At 37.2% G+C, this 17,550-nt stretch overlaps 1 protein-coding gene across 3 annotated transcripts; it reads right to left on the bottom strand.

Annotated features, from left to right (window-relative positions):
* Nucleotides 1-2,477: 2,477 nt before the first annotated feature.
* On the bottom strand, nt 2,478-17,390 carry hnf4g (hepatocyte nuclear factor 4, gamma). Of its 3 annotated transcripts, none has more exons than XM_059327352.1 (11): nt 17,203-17,390; nt 10,340-10,508; nt 10,073-10,167; nt 9,364-9,470; nt 9,101-9,250; nt 8,565-8,652; nt 7,262-7,414; nt 6,055-6,104; nt 5,658-5,844; nt 4,466-4,585; nt 2,478-3,987 (listed from the first exon to the last, which is right to left on the bottom strand). In XM_059327352.1, exons 1-11 carry the CDS (start codon nt 17,231-17,233, stop codon nt 3,866-3,868), a joined length of 1,272 nt encoding a protein of 423 aa, XP_059183335.1. In that variant the 5' UTR covers nt 17,234-17,390; the 3' UTR covers nt 2,478-3,865. The 3 variants fall into 3 exon arrangements, with proteins under 3 accessions (XP_059183335.1, XP_059183336.1, XP_059183334.1); XM_059327353.1 differs by lacking the exon at nt 17,203-17,390 and adding an exon at nt 12,847-13,432; XM_059327351.1 differs by lacking the exon at nt 17,203-17,390 and having other exon boundaries at nt 10,340-13,432.
* Nucleotides 17,391-17,550: the final 160 nt, after the last annotated feature.

Genomic DNA, 17,550 nt, shown 5'->3' with positions numbered 1-17,550 from the left:
GCATGCAACACACACACACACACACACACACACACACACACACACACACACTCGCAGGACGGAGACATAGAAAATCACTCAGGAGAGGTTTTAAATTCATTCCAGAGTTGGAGGCAGAGATTCGTACAGCCTCACCTTGTCTCCTAGAGGAGGAATCATCGGATATGTTGGAGACAGAGGGGAATTATGGGTAAATGCACTGGTGAGGAATGATAGCCTGCAATCTCCGGCTCTAATCTGGGATCGCTGACACATGCCATTCATTTCAGACTGTGCCAATATCCCCCTGCATGGTGTAGAGCATACGTGTGTGACTTTGCAATCTTTTATGCCGTTTTTTGAGACAAAATCTATTCAAAGAGTTTGGACACACCAATGTAAAGTAAAGTTACATAAATTATGAAAGACACTCCCATTAAAATCTTTGTTGTTTAAATTATTTTAATGTAACATATTTAATATCCTTTTTTAAAATGCAAAAATCCATACATAATCCATGGATTATCTTTTATGAATATGAAACTTATGTCAATATGTTTCTCTTTTTCTTTTTGTTGGAAAGATTAGAAATAAAATAATTTATATATATTTATATATATATATATATATATATACACTTTGCCATCTTATATGCCACAACCAAGTGGAAAAAGTGATGCTTATGGCATTAAAGTATGATTAAAAAATAATTATATTTATTTTTTTCCCCATCTTTTTTTATATTTTGACATAGAATGACAGAGGAAGGGCAAAGTACATTGATAACAGCCATTAAAGGGCAATTTGACTATTGTGAAACCACAGACTTGTAGTGCCATCTAGTGGTTATGAGAGAAACAGGATGGATGGAGTGATGGGTGGATGGATAGATGGATCAGTTATGTGATGAACAGATGACAATAGAAGGGGAAATAACTTCCTTCAATATAGGATTACTTTTCTGCATTTGGCGAATTGTCATACTAATTAGGTAAATATATGCAAAAATGAAGTTAATCACTACCCTGGTCTTCTCTTTAGGAAAATAATACATTTTATTATCAAAATAGTTGCATTTGGCCAGATAGTTGAGCGATAATTATTATTTAGAAGTGTCTTATAACACATTTGATTTTCTCGAATGATTTTAGTATTTGTACTCATTTTAATTAATTTTGCACCAATTTCAAAATTAAAACAAATCTGAGAGAAAAGTACACAATACACAAATTGTCACCTAGTCATCCTTGAAAATTGGATGATTAAAAATAAATGATAGCCTCAATTAACAAGTAGATGCAACAAAAAATAATAAAAGAAAAAATAAATCATATTTCGGTCCATCTTTTGCTCCTCCATCCCTCTTTCTCCTCCTCGTCGCCCTCCTCAGGTGGAGCGAGCGTCATACTGGTGTGTAATAGCGAGCTGTCAGTGTGGGCAGCGGCGAGGTGTGGGGAGGAGAGCGGTGCGTCTCAGATGAGATATGTGACTGGCATGCTAACACACAGTTTTATCTGAGGAAAAAGAAGGAGACAGGGCCCCCACATCTCCACACTATAGGCCTTTGATTAAAGCTCCCTGGGTACACACACATGCACACACTTCCAAAAACACACTCACAGGAGTGTACACACATGCACCTGCACAGATTATAAATAAATTGCAGGTAGGAGCAAACACACATACAGTATATATGCATACACACAGCCTCCCATTGTGGGTAGTGTTGTTTTGACCTAAGCCAGGTAGCTTGTCCATTATGAAGTTGATAGGAGGATTTGGCCATGTTGATTCTAGACAGCATCATCTCCTCTACCATAAATAACCGGAGTGTTTTCTCTGAGTCACACAACAATATACAGAGAATAAGAGCTCTCAGCTTTATCCCCTGGTCTCATCCACTGCACATAAAATCTCACACATACACACAAACCGCAAGAAAAGGATGGACGTAAACAAAATAACAGATTTAAAAGTACAGTTAGACTCAGCACAGCTCAGTTTCAGCATATTTTTTTGTTTTACAATCTAGTTTGGCTTTAGGGTTTGTCTCAAAGTGTGTTTTGTCAGATGGACAGTGGGGGAAACTAGTTTGATTTTAGATGAGCAGCATCCTCCGGCAGTGCAGTCTCAATAGCTTGCCAATAAAGCTTTGGATATACACCGTGTACCCCTAACCAATGGAACTGTGGGGGAGCATGATGACTTCCATGACAGGAGTAATAGACAAACCACACTCTGTATTCTTGCATGTGGAGAACCCATATTGAAATACATCCTGTCAATTTGTCATCATCTGTCTGTCTATATTGTTTTCCTTTCAGGATCAAATGTAAAAAATGTCAATTTCCATTTATTTTTTAGTGATAACCACTGAAATGGTTTGCTGTGGCTGCAGCAACAGATTCATGTTTGATTGAGAAGGAATTTCTCCTTTCACATTTATATATATATATATATATATATATATATATATATATATATATATATATAAAACAAAAAACAATACAGAAATAAATGAATGCATACTCATTTCACATTGTGTACCAATGCTTACACGTATAAGTAGTCCATTTACATTTGTTGTATTTTATCTAGTGGCATCAAGAGGGTGCTACTGAACCATTTCATACTGTGATTTCCGAGTCTCTGTGTACAGTATGTTAAACATTCTCATTTAATTCACATTTAACAGATTCATTTCAAATAAAATAAATGAAATTGCATTTTAATCAATATACTGCATACACATTATCAACACAAAGCAAAAATAAAAATACACAATTGATTCTAGAAATTGAACAGCAACACACTTTGATGATCCAAATATGTCTTACCATCCATTTGACTATACACAGTTAGTTATTAAAACATTACAATTTATCCACATTCCTTTTTGTATTTAACATGAGAGCTTTATCAACTGTGTATAAAGGATATTATTATAATCATGTTGATCTATATTATGTTTTATTTGCTGAATACATACAGGATATATGTGTGCCATTGTCTACATTATATGTATTCATGACCCAGTATTAAATACAAACTATTCAATCTTCTTTTCATACCACAAATTCCACTGTACACTCTATAAAATGTGTTTGAGTAAAAAAAAATCTAAATCCTGAAAATCAGCAACAATGTCTCTGAAGTTCTTTAGAACACAGTAACTGATCTCAGACCAGTTTACAGGTGTAATAGGTCCCACTGATGCATACTGTATAAACAAAAGAAAGCATTCAATTTATATTTGATGGCCAGCTGCAATTTGTTAGCCCATGACTGTTTCAATTAGTGTTGCCTCTGCAGTTTATGATTACACATATAGTATTTTGTAAATTTACACATAATGTGGACTCGCCATTTGATATGCAAGTGTTAGACTGCACATAAAGAACCATAAAGATAGGGAGCATTCTCTGCTAATAAAAAATAAGACTTACACATCAATAATGCAAAAGTTTAAGATAGCATAAACTTTTAAAGCTGGCTAATATCCATCATGCCTATGAGCATGTCCCTGATTTATATGAAAGTGTTGTAAAACCCAGATACTGCACTGAAAAAAAAGTCTGTTGGTTTTAGGTAACCACAAAAATGCACAGCATGTTTTGTTAAACCCTGGTTCAGTGTTTCATTAGTTCACTGAATTTTAAAAGTGACATATTGAAGTGTTAAACTGCTGCACACGGCAGCTTTAATTACTTCTTAGTTATTGTTGCAACATCAGCAGGAGTCACAGGGAGAAGAAGCAGGGTAAAGTCTAACTGCAGACATTATAAACAGGGACTGCTTTCATAATCTTTATGCCACGGCTGGGATGATGAATTAGGGACAGGGAGACGGTGCCCATGTCAGCTTCTTTGACAGAGTGCAGGAGAAGTCAGAGATCTGTCTGTGTGGAAGGTGAGGGGCTGGCTGGAGGACAGAGGGGCTGGGGGAAGTGTTTGTACTTCTCTGGGGCAGGACCCTGAGGGGGCGACGGGATGGGAGTGTCTGGAGAGGCTGCGGGAAGAGAGACAGTGACATTTTATTTATTTATTTATTTTGCAGATTAAATGTTTTTATGTAAAAGAAAGTAATATTGTATATATAAAGTCTGCAAAATGTATCGACTCTGGCCCACGGGAAATATTACACTATAGCTGCTGCTTTATAGATACAGTTCCCATCAATCTTATGGAGCCATTAGGTGGTGTAATATTGCCAAATGCATTTTTTATTTTTAAATGAAAGCATACAATAGGGCCAATACTCATCAATTCTTGTAAATGTTACATTTTTATGTTATTTTTCACATCCAGAGTCCTATTTATTCATTTTAAGTTAATAGAAACACAACTGCCAAATGGTATTGTGACATTTCACTAAAAAGATGAATTGTACACGAATGTTGTTTTATTTCTTGTGTGTTTTTCAGACAGTTTGTGCTTGTCAGTGTACTGTATGCATGTCTCACAGTCTCAGAGTGTGTGGATCTTACCTGTCTGTGGAGTGTGAATGACAGGCATGGTGCTAATGACCAGTGTGTGTCCAGTCAGAGGGTCCTGGGCCAGCTGGGTGTGTGCTGTGTGGTGCAGGTGAGTGGGCTCCGACGTAAGTCCTGAACACACAACACCAAGTGATTGTTATACAGTTACTGCAGATGTTTTGCATCTCATCTAGAAATATGTTATTTAATTGGGTGACATTTAAGGGCTTGCACACTTAATGAAACGCTCCAAAAGACACATTTCTTTTTGCACATGGTGGCATGTCACCTAACAAGCCCTCATCAGACTGAAAAGACCAATGGGTACTTTACTTTGCATAGTTTCTTTCAACAATAAGACTAAGTGTATGTTTGGAGCTTTAAATTAAAGTTGAGTTTTACAGATTTATGCAGTTTATTTCAGTCTTGTCTGCAAAACGGTATTATGTGCATGTTTTTTATACATTAGTAAGTGAGCCCTCCATCATTTAATTATCTTCTCTTAATGCTCTTTTTAAATATTTTATAAAATGGAGAAGGACATTTAGTTTGGTTTGGTTTGCTTGTTTTTCTTGTTTGTTTGTTTCAAACTGTATATCTGTATTTCAGCATCAGTACATTCACATTACTAAATATAATCTCATCTAAACAATATCTGAATAGCCACATCCCTACATGATGTTAAAAGAGAAAACACACACAGCTCTTTCTGTACAAGGCCTTCTAAGTCAGCTTGTCATATTCTGGAGTTGTTTTTAGCATGTATGGAGAAAAATGGAAGACATTCTTGGAGATGACTTTCTATTTTATTTCCACACCTCATGTTGTGCTTGAGCTGTCTGTCATGGTTCTGCTTAAAATATATTTGATGCATTCTACCTTAAACTACAAACTTCCTTATTCATACATATTTCTATGTGTTTGTAGATGTCACCTAGTGGCATCTCATGTAGCAACTTGTCTATTTTTATGTTGCCTAATATATATGTGGATTATACAAAGTCCCTAACTTTTCACCCATTGTATATATCCATGAAAACTTTGCTGAGTATGTATACTTTTTGTTTTTCACATTGCCTCATGCTTGTCCAGTTCCACACATTTATCACTGAATAGCTCCACTGGAGCGTTTGGTAGTCTTGCTGAAGGTCACCCTATTTTTCTTTCTGCAGGTTTACAAGCACAGACATGGGCCCGCTCTCACCTCCCAGCAGCATCTCATGCAGCAGGTTGTCTATCTTGGCCAGGCCACAGAGCTTAATGAACTGGAGCTGTTCGATCATCTGCCAGGTGATGCTCTGCAGGGTGGGCAGCAGGAGTAACAGCTCTCCAAAACGACCCCTGGAGTCATACTGACGGTCATTAATGTAGTCTTCCAGACTCATCTGGACCTGCACACACACACACAGGGCCAAGTCTCCATCAGAGTAAGCTTATTGCCCTTATAACTTGATGGATATATTGTTTAAAATGCAAAAAAATGTATAGTATAATACACAGTGGTACTAGGCTGGCTCCCCCTTAACACTGTTTGTTGGAATAATAATAGAGCATGTTAGAAAAGAACTGCAGCTGTGCAATAAGCCACATGCTCGACCTACCTGCAGACGAATGGCCTTGATCTTCGATGGGTCCCGCAAAGACTTTGCATCTGCAGATTGGGAAGTGGGGGATGGATTAAGGGAGGAAAGGTGGAGGAAAGGATTGAAGGACAGGAGGGTGAGAAAAAAAACGTGAAAGATCAGGGATGGAATTGAGGATATGAGTGGAATTGATGGAATGATTATGGTCAAACTGGGGCATGAAGGTAAAATGAGAGGATTTAGTGAAAGGGGGAGGCAGGTAACCAAAGATGGGGGCAGGGATTGTTGTCACACTAGGCCAGGGAGTGATAAAAAATAAATAAATAAAAGGGGGGTCAGGGGTGGAACTGGGATCTAACTTTGAGGGCAAATGTAACGAGATGGATGGATTGGTTGGGGAAAATGGGATCTGGATAGAAATGGACAAGGTATCATTACAAATATTTAGTTTGCTAAATAATTTACTATTCATAATATTGTTTTTTTCACCTTGTTATTTCTTACCTCACCATCTTTAATTTTGTTTCTCCATCTTTTATGCTTTTATTTCATTTTATTGAGGAATGCATTACAAACTTGGATACAAGACATTTATTTAGCTTTTAATATTTACCTTTAATTAACAGATTTTGTTTTTAAAATACTGATGGTAAATGGACCTGCACTTATATATCGATTTTCTAGTCGCTTTGCGACCACTCAAATCGCTTTACACTACAGACTGCGCTCATTCACCCATTCACACACACATTCATACGGGTGGCAGAGGCTACCCTAAACGGTCCCACCTGCCACCATTGGGAATTAATTCACACACCGATGAATGCAGCATCGGGAGCAATTTGGGGTTCAGTATCTTGCTCAAGGATACTTCGACATGTAGGCTGCCATGGTCAGGGATCGAACCACCAACCATCCATCAATAGGCAACCACTCTACCATCTGATAAATTAGTTGGTGTCATTAGTTAGGTTCCAAAACAAAATCTGTCACCCGTTTCCACAGCCTAAAGCAGTATTGTTCTCTAATAAATTGTCAAGTGTTTTCCCTTGCTGTAACAAACAGGTGTAAATTTACATTACTGATATCGATAACAGTTCCTGAATGAGGAGCTGGAAAAACGAGGTAGCCACGAATCTCCAGGAAATAGAAACAAGTTACTTGTATTTGCTATGAACTGAACCTCACAAATCCCCCTATGGCTGAAAAGTAACTTTTTTATTACCTGGATCAAAGAAGACAATAGCCTTGAGTGCTGCATACTCGTTGTCATCTATTTGAATATCCTGGAAGGGCTGGACCAGCTCATCCAGCACTCGGTTGGCTACCTTGTATATCTCTTGTTCAGGGCTGTTCCTGTGGATCACACAGCCATTACCTGCAGACACAGTGAGTATCAGTTAGTGCCAGCATTGAGGGGAGTTAAGAGGGAAGGTAGAGTGTAGAGTGCTGGTGTGTGCTTGTGTGGAATAGTAAGGGGTGAAAGTTTACTCTTGAGAGAAAGAAAAGTTGAATCCTGACTTTTGTCGAGCTTATTTAAGGGTCTTAGGTAAACGTGTTAAGACATATAGGAATGCACATGTGTGATACATGTGTGTCTGACTGTTTGAGTGTGTGTCGTTGACCGACCTGCCTACAGTAAGATGTTGGTACATGTCTAGGTAATGAGTAATGCCCTTTACAAGAGACACTTTTGAAGTCACAAAGAAATAGAAACCTTTAGTTAATGATTGTCAGCTAACACAACATTTGATCGGTGACACTTTACAATATAGTACACAAAAATGTCAGTCAGATAGGAGTGAGGCACAACCTGATAATTAATGTACAGTTAATGAGTCTCTGAATAACTCTAATCCAAGGGCTATATAGTAGATAATAATGGATTACTAGAGAACAGAGTGTGAGATACTATATTAATGAATCATTAAGTTATGATAAGTTAAATAATGTTTCTTCATGAGTTGTTCATCATTGAAGCAGCCACTGAACAACCAAATATGTATAATGACTTATTACTTAATCCAGTGATTCTCAAAGTGGGGTCTGGGAACCCATTATAGTCTGCCAGGGGGTTCCCTATAAGGTTCAGGTTTCAAGTTTATGATAGTTCATAGATTTCATCCTAATCTAACAGATTTGTAACTCTTAAAATCTGCAAATATGTTTAATACTTGTGTCTTTCTAATCTATTTGTCTTGTGGGTTTTTTTGTATGTTTTTTTTGTACATGTAAAAAATGGGCTACATTAAATTATTTCAAGGGACGTACTTAAGGGGGTCCCCAGCATATCCTCTATTTTGAAACGGGTTCTTGGCAGCAAAAAGAACCTCTGGCTTAAACATTACATACCTTTTTTGTGCCCCCTCAAGTAAATGAGTACATACTGAGTAGCTTCTCACCCATTTCTTAGTAACTACTCACATTTTTGTGGACCATATTATAAAGTGTTACCTATTTCATCAGTCTTTCCACTTAAGTGCCGAACCATGTATAAATAAGATGCCATTCTACTGCAGAGTTCATACCTAAAAGCAGGAAGTCCTTGAATTGCATTGACCTTTTGGCGACCCCAAGCAAAAGGTGTTCACCGGCATGAGCCCTGAGCAAACTAACCTGGAGACAAACACACACAGGTAAACAAAGAGCACACAATGCAACAATGCCTCCCACTTTGTCCTTACATTCATCACAGAGGGGCTACAAATTGTAGCGCGATACTATATTTAGCAGTCTTTATATGTAAGTGAGATCTATAACAATCTGTATCATAATTGCTTTTAATATTCTTTCATCTCATAGTGCATTAGGTTCATTAAAGAGAATTTTTCCTTCATCCAAACTGAAAGTGCTTCAACAGAATAAGCAGCAGTTGTACGCAGAGAAGCTAAACATGACTAATATAAAAAGCAACACTTTATAATGTTGTTAAAGTAAAGCACTGAAATCTGAGAGCTATTAGTTTAAATGTTAGGCATTGGATTCAAATATGCACAAGGAAGAGGTATTCCTGTGAGCAGTAGTATCACCAAAGTTGACCCATCATGCATCAAAGCTGTGTTACCTGGTCGTCCAGTGGCAGTTCTCCAAATGCAGGAATGTACTTGGCCCATTCCACCAACACCAATAACTGCTGTCTCATAGAATCACATACATCTCCGACAGTGGCTGACTTCTGCTCCGATATGTCTGCTATTCCAATTGGTGCAGTGATCTGGAGGGAGATGGAAAATAATGATATCCTGGTTCACAAACCATCAATTTCCTAATTTAATCATGCACATGGTGTGCTGCTGAATGAAAATATCATTAAAAAGGTATTGTTACCTGTTGGGACAGTGATTCAGCTTGGGCCAGAATAGTAATAGGTGGCAAGTCTTGGGAGTCAGGGATACTTCTTCGGGAGCTGATCCGATCTCTTTCATTCTGTACAGCTACAATGTAAGAGACAGCTAAAGTTACTGTGTGTGTATGAAGCAGAGAGAGCAATAAAAAGAGACAGGGAAGAGACAGCACATCCTGTACTTATTGTAACAATCAGCTGACTTTTAAACTGACATATATCCAGCAATGTTGGTAGTTTTCAAGTCTCTACCCTGGTTTAGTTAGTAGTAAAAGTTTGCTTAAGCCAAAAGTGCAGTTAATATAAAGGAAAATAGTCATACAGGCTGGCATCAGCAAGAGGAGTCAAACGTTAACCATTCGCAATCCAGAACAACATGTTTGAATAACACATGATTAGGTGTCATAAAGCTCTTTGCCAAGGTTATACCCCTCATAAATACACACACACTAAGTAATCACCTTTTTTATGGCTGAGCCAATTTCCACCATCTTCAAGCAGCTTTGAGATTCTCCGAAGACATCTTCTTAAGTGCCACTAGTTTTACGTCTATGATTTGTCTCAGTAGTACAAAATGAAAAATAAACTACATCTAATAATGCTTTTTACCCTTTTTAACCCCAAGTGGAGTTTCTAAATGAGAGAAAAAACATCAACATTTATGGTCTGGCAGAGCAGGAGGGAGTTTCCTACCTTCTTTTTTCATGCCAGCCCTGAAGCATTTATTAAGTCTGCAGAAACGGCACTGGTTCCTCTTATCTTTATCCACAATGCACTGTCTGCTGAACCTGCATACAATGAGAATACAGTGATAAGTAGCTGTGCACGTGCAAGATATTTTATGCACATGTATGTAGGTTCATATACTGTTATAATTTCTACATCTATGTATGTAAGTGTGACATGATTCCAAGATATTTTTATGTGTGTGCTCACATAGTGTGTTTTTGTTATATCTACCTGCAGGTGTAGACGTGGCTCTTGCGTATGGAGCGTCTGAAGAAGCCTTTACAGCCATCACAGCTGGAGGCTCCATAGTGTTTCCCTGTGGCTTTGTCTCCACAGATAGCACAGTTACTGCTGACCCCGTCTGGACCCAATGACAGGCTTGGCTCTGTGGGCATGTTGTCTGAAACACACAGAAACACTTCCACAGATAAATACACACAAGTATGTGGAGGATGGAAGATGCCAAAATAAAAAATTAAAGCATGACCTGATAAATACATCAATATGCCATTAAATGTGCCAAAAATAAATGTAGGCATTAATTAGTTAACGATATGTGACAAAAATTGATGTTTCTGTTTTTAATATGCATTGTTATTATTGACCTTGGTATTTAATTCCCCCCTTTTTTATTAAACGAAGAAGAAATGTGTGAAATATATATATATAACGAAAATAAAACAGAAATAAATATGTTTGGGGAATAAATAGGAGGAAAATGCAAAGGGAAAATAATAAATAAATGCTGAAATAAATAAATAAGTTTAAAAACATAATATTTTAAATAATAGAAAAAATAAATGGAAAAAAATATATTTCACCTACTTATTTTTAGTATTATTTGAGGTACATGTAACAGCATAGTATCATTTATTATTTATTAATTCAGTTATCAACTTATTTTACTTTTTTCACCATCTGTTCTCCATACAGGTGCACAGACACATGCTTGTATACATTTGTACAGACACAAATTCACTATTGCAGTGAACATCCAGAAACAGTTCAGCTTCTAAAAGTATAATAATGGGACCACAGTACGGACAGTCAACTACACTATTCCATCTAATTAAGCCACTTAGAGTGATTACATCATCACACAACTAAAATAAATGTATTCTGTGTATTTTCCATAGAAAAATGACAGAGGTTACTTGGGGTTTTTGTGGGTGTGATTCAAGCACCAAACTAAACATAAATCAATAAAAAAAAAAGGCATTACAATCACCAGGCATGTTAAACATGACGGTTTTACTGTCATCTCCTTATTATCATCAGCATTATCATAATCATCATGATCATGATTGTTATCAGTGGCAGCAGCAACATCTCCATAATCAGAACCGTAATCATCGTCATTGTCATTCAGTCAAAGCCGACACAACACAATCATGGCATGTGCAGGTAGAAACTCTGTATGCATCAACACAGACACGTTCACATCCCCCCACTCACATCTCTCTCTGTCCCACTCCAGGCGTCACCGAGGCGAGATGAGTCAATGTTCCACTAACTTTCTGTTCACATGCTGTGGTGACACCAGTGTATCACTGAGATGCGTGCTTTCTCTTCAATAAAACATCTTTATGACACATACCTGCAATTTCTGCCACAACACTTTTATTAACGTTCTGATCTCATGTTTTTACAACCCTACCCACCCCTTCTCTTTCACCAATACTGATTTCCACTCACACACTGTACCCATATACAAACAAAAGTCAGGCTGATTTCGTTTCTCACAATCCGTGTTAACAGGATACATGCATCATTAACCAACATTAAAATGTCATGTGTTTCCCCATTGCTTATTTTAGCTTGTTATGTTAGCTGATTTCCTTATCTGCAAACTGCAAACTTCAGCTGACTTCACTTCACTTCATCAGCAAAGTTCTTATTTAAAAAACAGAGTAGATCAAGTCTACTGTACCTGTAGATGACCCACCCCAAACACTCCTATAAAGATACCTCAACTTAAACAACTTAAACAAGAGGCTACAGATTTATAAGCTCCATTGTGAAAGCATCCACCTTATTATGGGAAATGTGTGAGTGAGCTACTTATAAACTCCAACTCGATTTTAGATGCAGCCCAGAGTGCTTCACAGTGAAAAAATTAAAAAAACATAAAATAAAATAAAATAAAATATACACAATAATAACAAACGATTTGCAAGACTAATAATTATAGGAATAAAACAATAACGTTTTTAAAATAAATAAAAGCCAGTAAAATATAATCAAATCAGGAATTGAAATAAAACGCAATTATCAAAGGCTAAATACGAAGGATATACCATTACTCCAAATTAAAAGCCACATTAGATGGATAGGTCTTTCATTTCCTTTAAAAAATACGGAAATATTTTGCCATTCTGCCCCAAATTCAGGGCCACTGAGTTCACAGTTCAGGGTGTAAAAACAGAAGGCGACCTCACCTGTACTTTTATGGAACACACAAGGAATATTTAAAGGTAAAGCAGTGGAGGACATTAGTGGTCTGGCTGGAATACAAAATGAAAGAAAACATCTGATGTATGGAGGAGCTAGGACATTTAAAAGTATGATTGTTTTTAAAGATGGAGTCTGCTATCCTGATCACTTCAGTACTATATGTGAGCATGTCCAACTCGAAACAAATGCTATAAACAGTTGTTCTGTCCTTCAGTTACCGTTTGTTTGTATGTGCATGCATTGTTTGTATGGGTTTGTGTGTATAGGTGAATACATGCACTTACCTCCTCCTCCACAGAGCACCTCTGCATTCTCAAAGCCCAGCGTGCTGTATGAGGGATCCAGGCCTTCACAATAGTTTGCTACTTCCATATCTAACAGAGATTTACTCTGAAGAGCAGGAGGATACTTCATTCCTGTTTCAACTGGGTCTTCCTCAAACCTTCCTCTCTTTGGTTCACTTATATTACCAGTTAACTTTATAGTGTCTGTCTCCTTTTCCCTGTCTGCTGGTCCCTTCTTCATCTAATTCTTACAGCCATGACAAGGGAGATCCCTGGCATAAAAGATCCGTAATCCCATTTGATTGGGCCAGGAACAAGGTGAGGGGAGGAGCTGTGGCCTAAGACTTCTCACCTTATTGCACATTACTTATCTGTCCTTGTCTCACACTTATCACAAGGATGGAGAGATAGTGGTAAACGAGATATTTCCCTTCTCTCCCTCTGCCTTTTTTTTCATAACGTTTTGGAGGAGTGCATCTGTATGCACGACATGGTGCTATGTTGTCACAGGCACATACTTTTATGAATGTGTGTGCATGTGCGTGTGTGTGCATGTTTGTGTGTGTGTGTGTGTGTGTGTGTGTGTGTGTGTGTGTGTGTGTGTGTGTGTGTGTGTGTGTGTGTGTGTGTGTGTGTGTGTGTGTGTGTGTGTCCTTCCCAGGCTTCCTAATCTAATCAATAGTGTAGTAATAGCCCCACCACCTCAGCAGATATAATCTATAAAGACACAAAGTGAAGTGGAAAACACTGATAACTTTCATTAACTCTTCCACAAATACACTGCTTTGGTTTACATCCAACCCTCATTCATAAGACTTCATAAAACCTTATTTTAGATATTTAAAAATTAACTGGCCCATAGATAGCATTACACTGACCACACTCTATTTTAAACATCAGTGTTTTTACTTGTATTTGTAGTGAGAGGAGTAATTGTTTGTGATTTCATATAAGTAGATATTCATATCTTTCCTCGGTAATACTTTCTAAATGTTATAATCTCCTGATATTACTCTATAGTTACAAGTTATAAGCAGTCATACATGTTCATGGTGATTTAAAACAATAATCTTAGCACATTATGCATTTTATAATGACTTATAAGGTCAAGTACCATAATACTGGTGGTCACTCACTGACATTGTTTTTGCAAGCCCATGATAATAATGCATTATAAAAATATGTATAATATGTTATATGGTTAGCATTAGCCTAACCACCTACCTGACCCTATAATCCTGCTATAATGCCTTATAACAGTGATTATAAAAATGTATTTCAACTATGAGAATTCTAATACACTTACAGTGTCAGTAAGTGACCAGCGATTATAAAGCAATATGTTACTTGACTTTATAAGTCATTCTAAACTGCTTTATAATTTATTACAATTACAAAGCATTATGAATATTTATTAGTGATTATAACTATGATTATGAAGTGCTATAAGCAGATCATAATGCATTATAAGTATGTTTTTTAAATACATTTTAGATATGGTCATAGAAAGTGTTGCCTTGTAATCTTACTTAGGATGAAAAATAATTTCCAGATAGGGCTATACACTTAAAATGTCTTTGGTCTTTTCCTTTAAGAATGATGAGCCAATCTGCTATGTAATAGTAGAAAATACTATCGAAGAACATCATGTAATATTACGTAATACAACTGCATAGTTCTCACACTCTATTTAGCCCTCTTATTTTACAAATAAATCACATTTCTGGAGAAATGCATGCTGAAGAGAGGCGTCAAAAGTGGAAATCAAAAATACAAGTTAAACAGCTGTCAGTGAGCTGCCTCCTTTGTCAGGGCAGGAATGCTGTAAACACACTGTAATTCACTACCATAAACCAGTTAAAATGTCCCAGCCCACCCATTTTATATTGGGAGTTTCATTGCACTAAATCTTATTGTGGAGCTTAAAGGTAATCAGTTTGGGGCATTGTGTTAGAGAGGGCTGTAAATGATAAGAGGGAGTATTATGGGAGATTCGATGCCCTACATCAGTAATGAGTGAGCCAGTAAGCAGAGCTCGGACAGTATATGAGCAGGCATGGGGGTGAGAGAGAGGGAGAGAGAGAGAGAGATTACATTTTAACTAGGCAGTGAGGTCAAGCGTCCTGACTCATCAGGTTTGTAGGCAGTGAAGAAGAATTTTCACTTTACAAACACATTCACAATCACCTAACACACTCATGCTGCACTGAATCATGACTGTGTTAGATTCCATTTATCATAACATCAGATATATGGCACTGTTTTTGTATTAGACTCAGATTACAAAGTGTTAAAATGGCTTGAATGTATGAGGAAATAGAGGGTAAAGTGTGGATATAGATACTGCATGTAAGTGTGTAATTTTCTAAGAGGCTTTGAGGACAAGTGCATAGGTCAGATACAACCAGTATTCATTGAAAAATGAATAATGAATACTTCACTACTTTTCACTCTTTTCACTCTTTTAACCTCACCCTCCACTGTTAAGTGCAAGGACAACAAGCTCAGGAATTCAAGTCTTTATTGGTGTAATAATGAGTGCCTTTGATCTATGATTTTCAACATTTGAATACTTGACAAATCATACCCACTTTTTGATTTATTTCTATCGTACACTGAAGCTTACCAGCTCATGTTTCTGGGAATTCAAACTATTCACCACACTTATATCATGAAACAATATTCAGACCTGCTTTATCCAATTAAGTTCAACAACTGACATCTAGGTTAGGATCTCCAACTTCTTTTATTTCATCATCATTACTGGCAAAAAGCACAATGTAGACGCTTACAGATTTATAAATTCTACATGTAACTGCAGGTAAAAGCATAAGAATTGCACATTCATAGAAATAATAAAATATTTAATGACTTCTTCCGCTGAAAAACTAAGCAGGATGTCACTGAGATACCTTGCATCCACCTAGCAACCAATAGCTCTTTAAAGCCATAAAACCCAGTGCTGAGAGGCTATCTCTGTGTGAACTGGCCATAACACTGTCGCCTCTATTTAGATTAGAGGTTTTAATAGTCGCAGATGATGATCAGCCACCCAACTGTCTCTGGTAAACCACTTCCTGATACACAGTATACAGTAGAGAAGAAGATTGTTCACTCTTAAAACTCTTTTTATTCACTTTTATTTTGATGGAGTGAACATCATTTGCTTTTAATTCACTGCCATGTTGTTCAGTTATTAAACCACTGCTATAATATTATATATAAGTCTGGTCCATTGTCCCTGGGGGTGTTTAATGCTAATCTTAGTGCTAGTCTGTTGGCTAGTTTGCTCAATAACATTCGCTCTTGAACATGTAAATCTTTGTAAATTTTTTGTCTCTCCATTCTTTCTCCATCTGAAGTAAAGCCCATGTGTCTTTACACTGTAAACAGTATACACATGGTTACCACAATCACCTGCACTATTTAAGGCAGACCAGTACAACTACACACACCACAGCCTGGCTAAAGCTTTTGCCAAACAATTAGATGCCTCGAGATGGGAATGTCAACTTCTAATTACAGGGAATAATTTTAAATACACAATTGCTCATAAAGTTGGAATGCAATATTTTCCACCTCTTTCCATGAAATGATTGTGACAATGTGGTTTATTATAGACAGATAAAGTGTATATCTTCTCAAAACTATATTAATCAATCTCCTCCAAACATATCACAATGAAAATAAAACCACAATTAACAGAGGATTGTGTCTGAAAACAAAATTATTCCAACTTTGTGGGCAACTGTGTATATTAGAAATATATGTGTATTATTCTATTAGAGCCCAGGTTATTTTTATGTACCTTCAGTGGTAGTATTATACTGTAAGTGCACCACAGGAGAGAAACACAGTGCGACTATATTACCATCTTCCTGCTTGTTGCTCTGTAACAGCACGGTTGTTACAGATGACGTCCTTGTACAGGTGAAATGGGTTATCACATGATCTTTACAACACAGCATGCGTGACAAAGTGAGTCTATCTTATCTATTTTCACAAAATATTGTCTGCGGACAGAGAGGTGAGAAAGCTATCTCATAAAGTACACTGGAAAAAACACAACAAAGATATCTAGCAGACTGAAACAACTACATGTACACAGTTTAAAAGCAAACCGGCTTTCGATACAGATCACATAAAAGCAATTGAAGTGAGTGCGGACAAGTACCACCACCATTACCACCTAAATACAAACCACGTGATTTAGCAGAACATGTTAGGAAACTTCCTTGAGAAACCGCTAAAGATAGCTTCACTTCCTCAACATAAGCAACACCATACTTAATAAACCTTACAGCAGATATTTTGCATTTTAATCACAATATGATTCACAGGAGGACTTTGACTTACCTGTGTTTCTGTTTACGTCTGGGATGTGCATTTATCCAGGTGTACTGTTGTTCTCCGGCAGTGAGCTTCCCCCTCAGTGCGACATAAGTCTAAGTGACAATAGGAAAATGGTAAAGGCGTTCAACAACATTAAAAGGGAAGGTAAGAGAGCAGAGCAGCCTATAATTCATGGAGCGACACATTGGATGGCGCCACCATAGCCCTGTCATTAGATCGATTTACTAAACAAACTCAAAGTAGGGTGGGGATGTTAAACAGTAACCCAGAGCCATAAAAACCAAAAGGAAAGGATCACCAGGTGTTTGTGTGTGTGTGTGTGTGTGTGTCTCTGTGTGTGTATGTTTTTCA

This window comes from Centropristis striata, chromosome 23, assembly GCF_030273125.1.
Source record: "Centropristis striata isolate RG_2023a ecotype Rhode Island chromosome 23, C.striata_1.0, whole genome shotgun sequence".
Taxonomy (NCBI): Eukaryota; Metazoa; Chordata; class Actinopteri; order Perciformes; family Serranidae; genus Centropristis; species Centropristis striata.
Note: the sequence above shows the minus strand (reverse complement) of the source record. Positions and strands in the feature narration are given on the sequence as shown.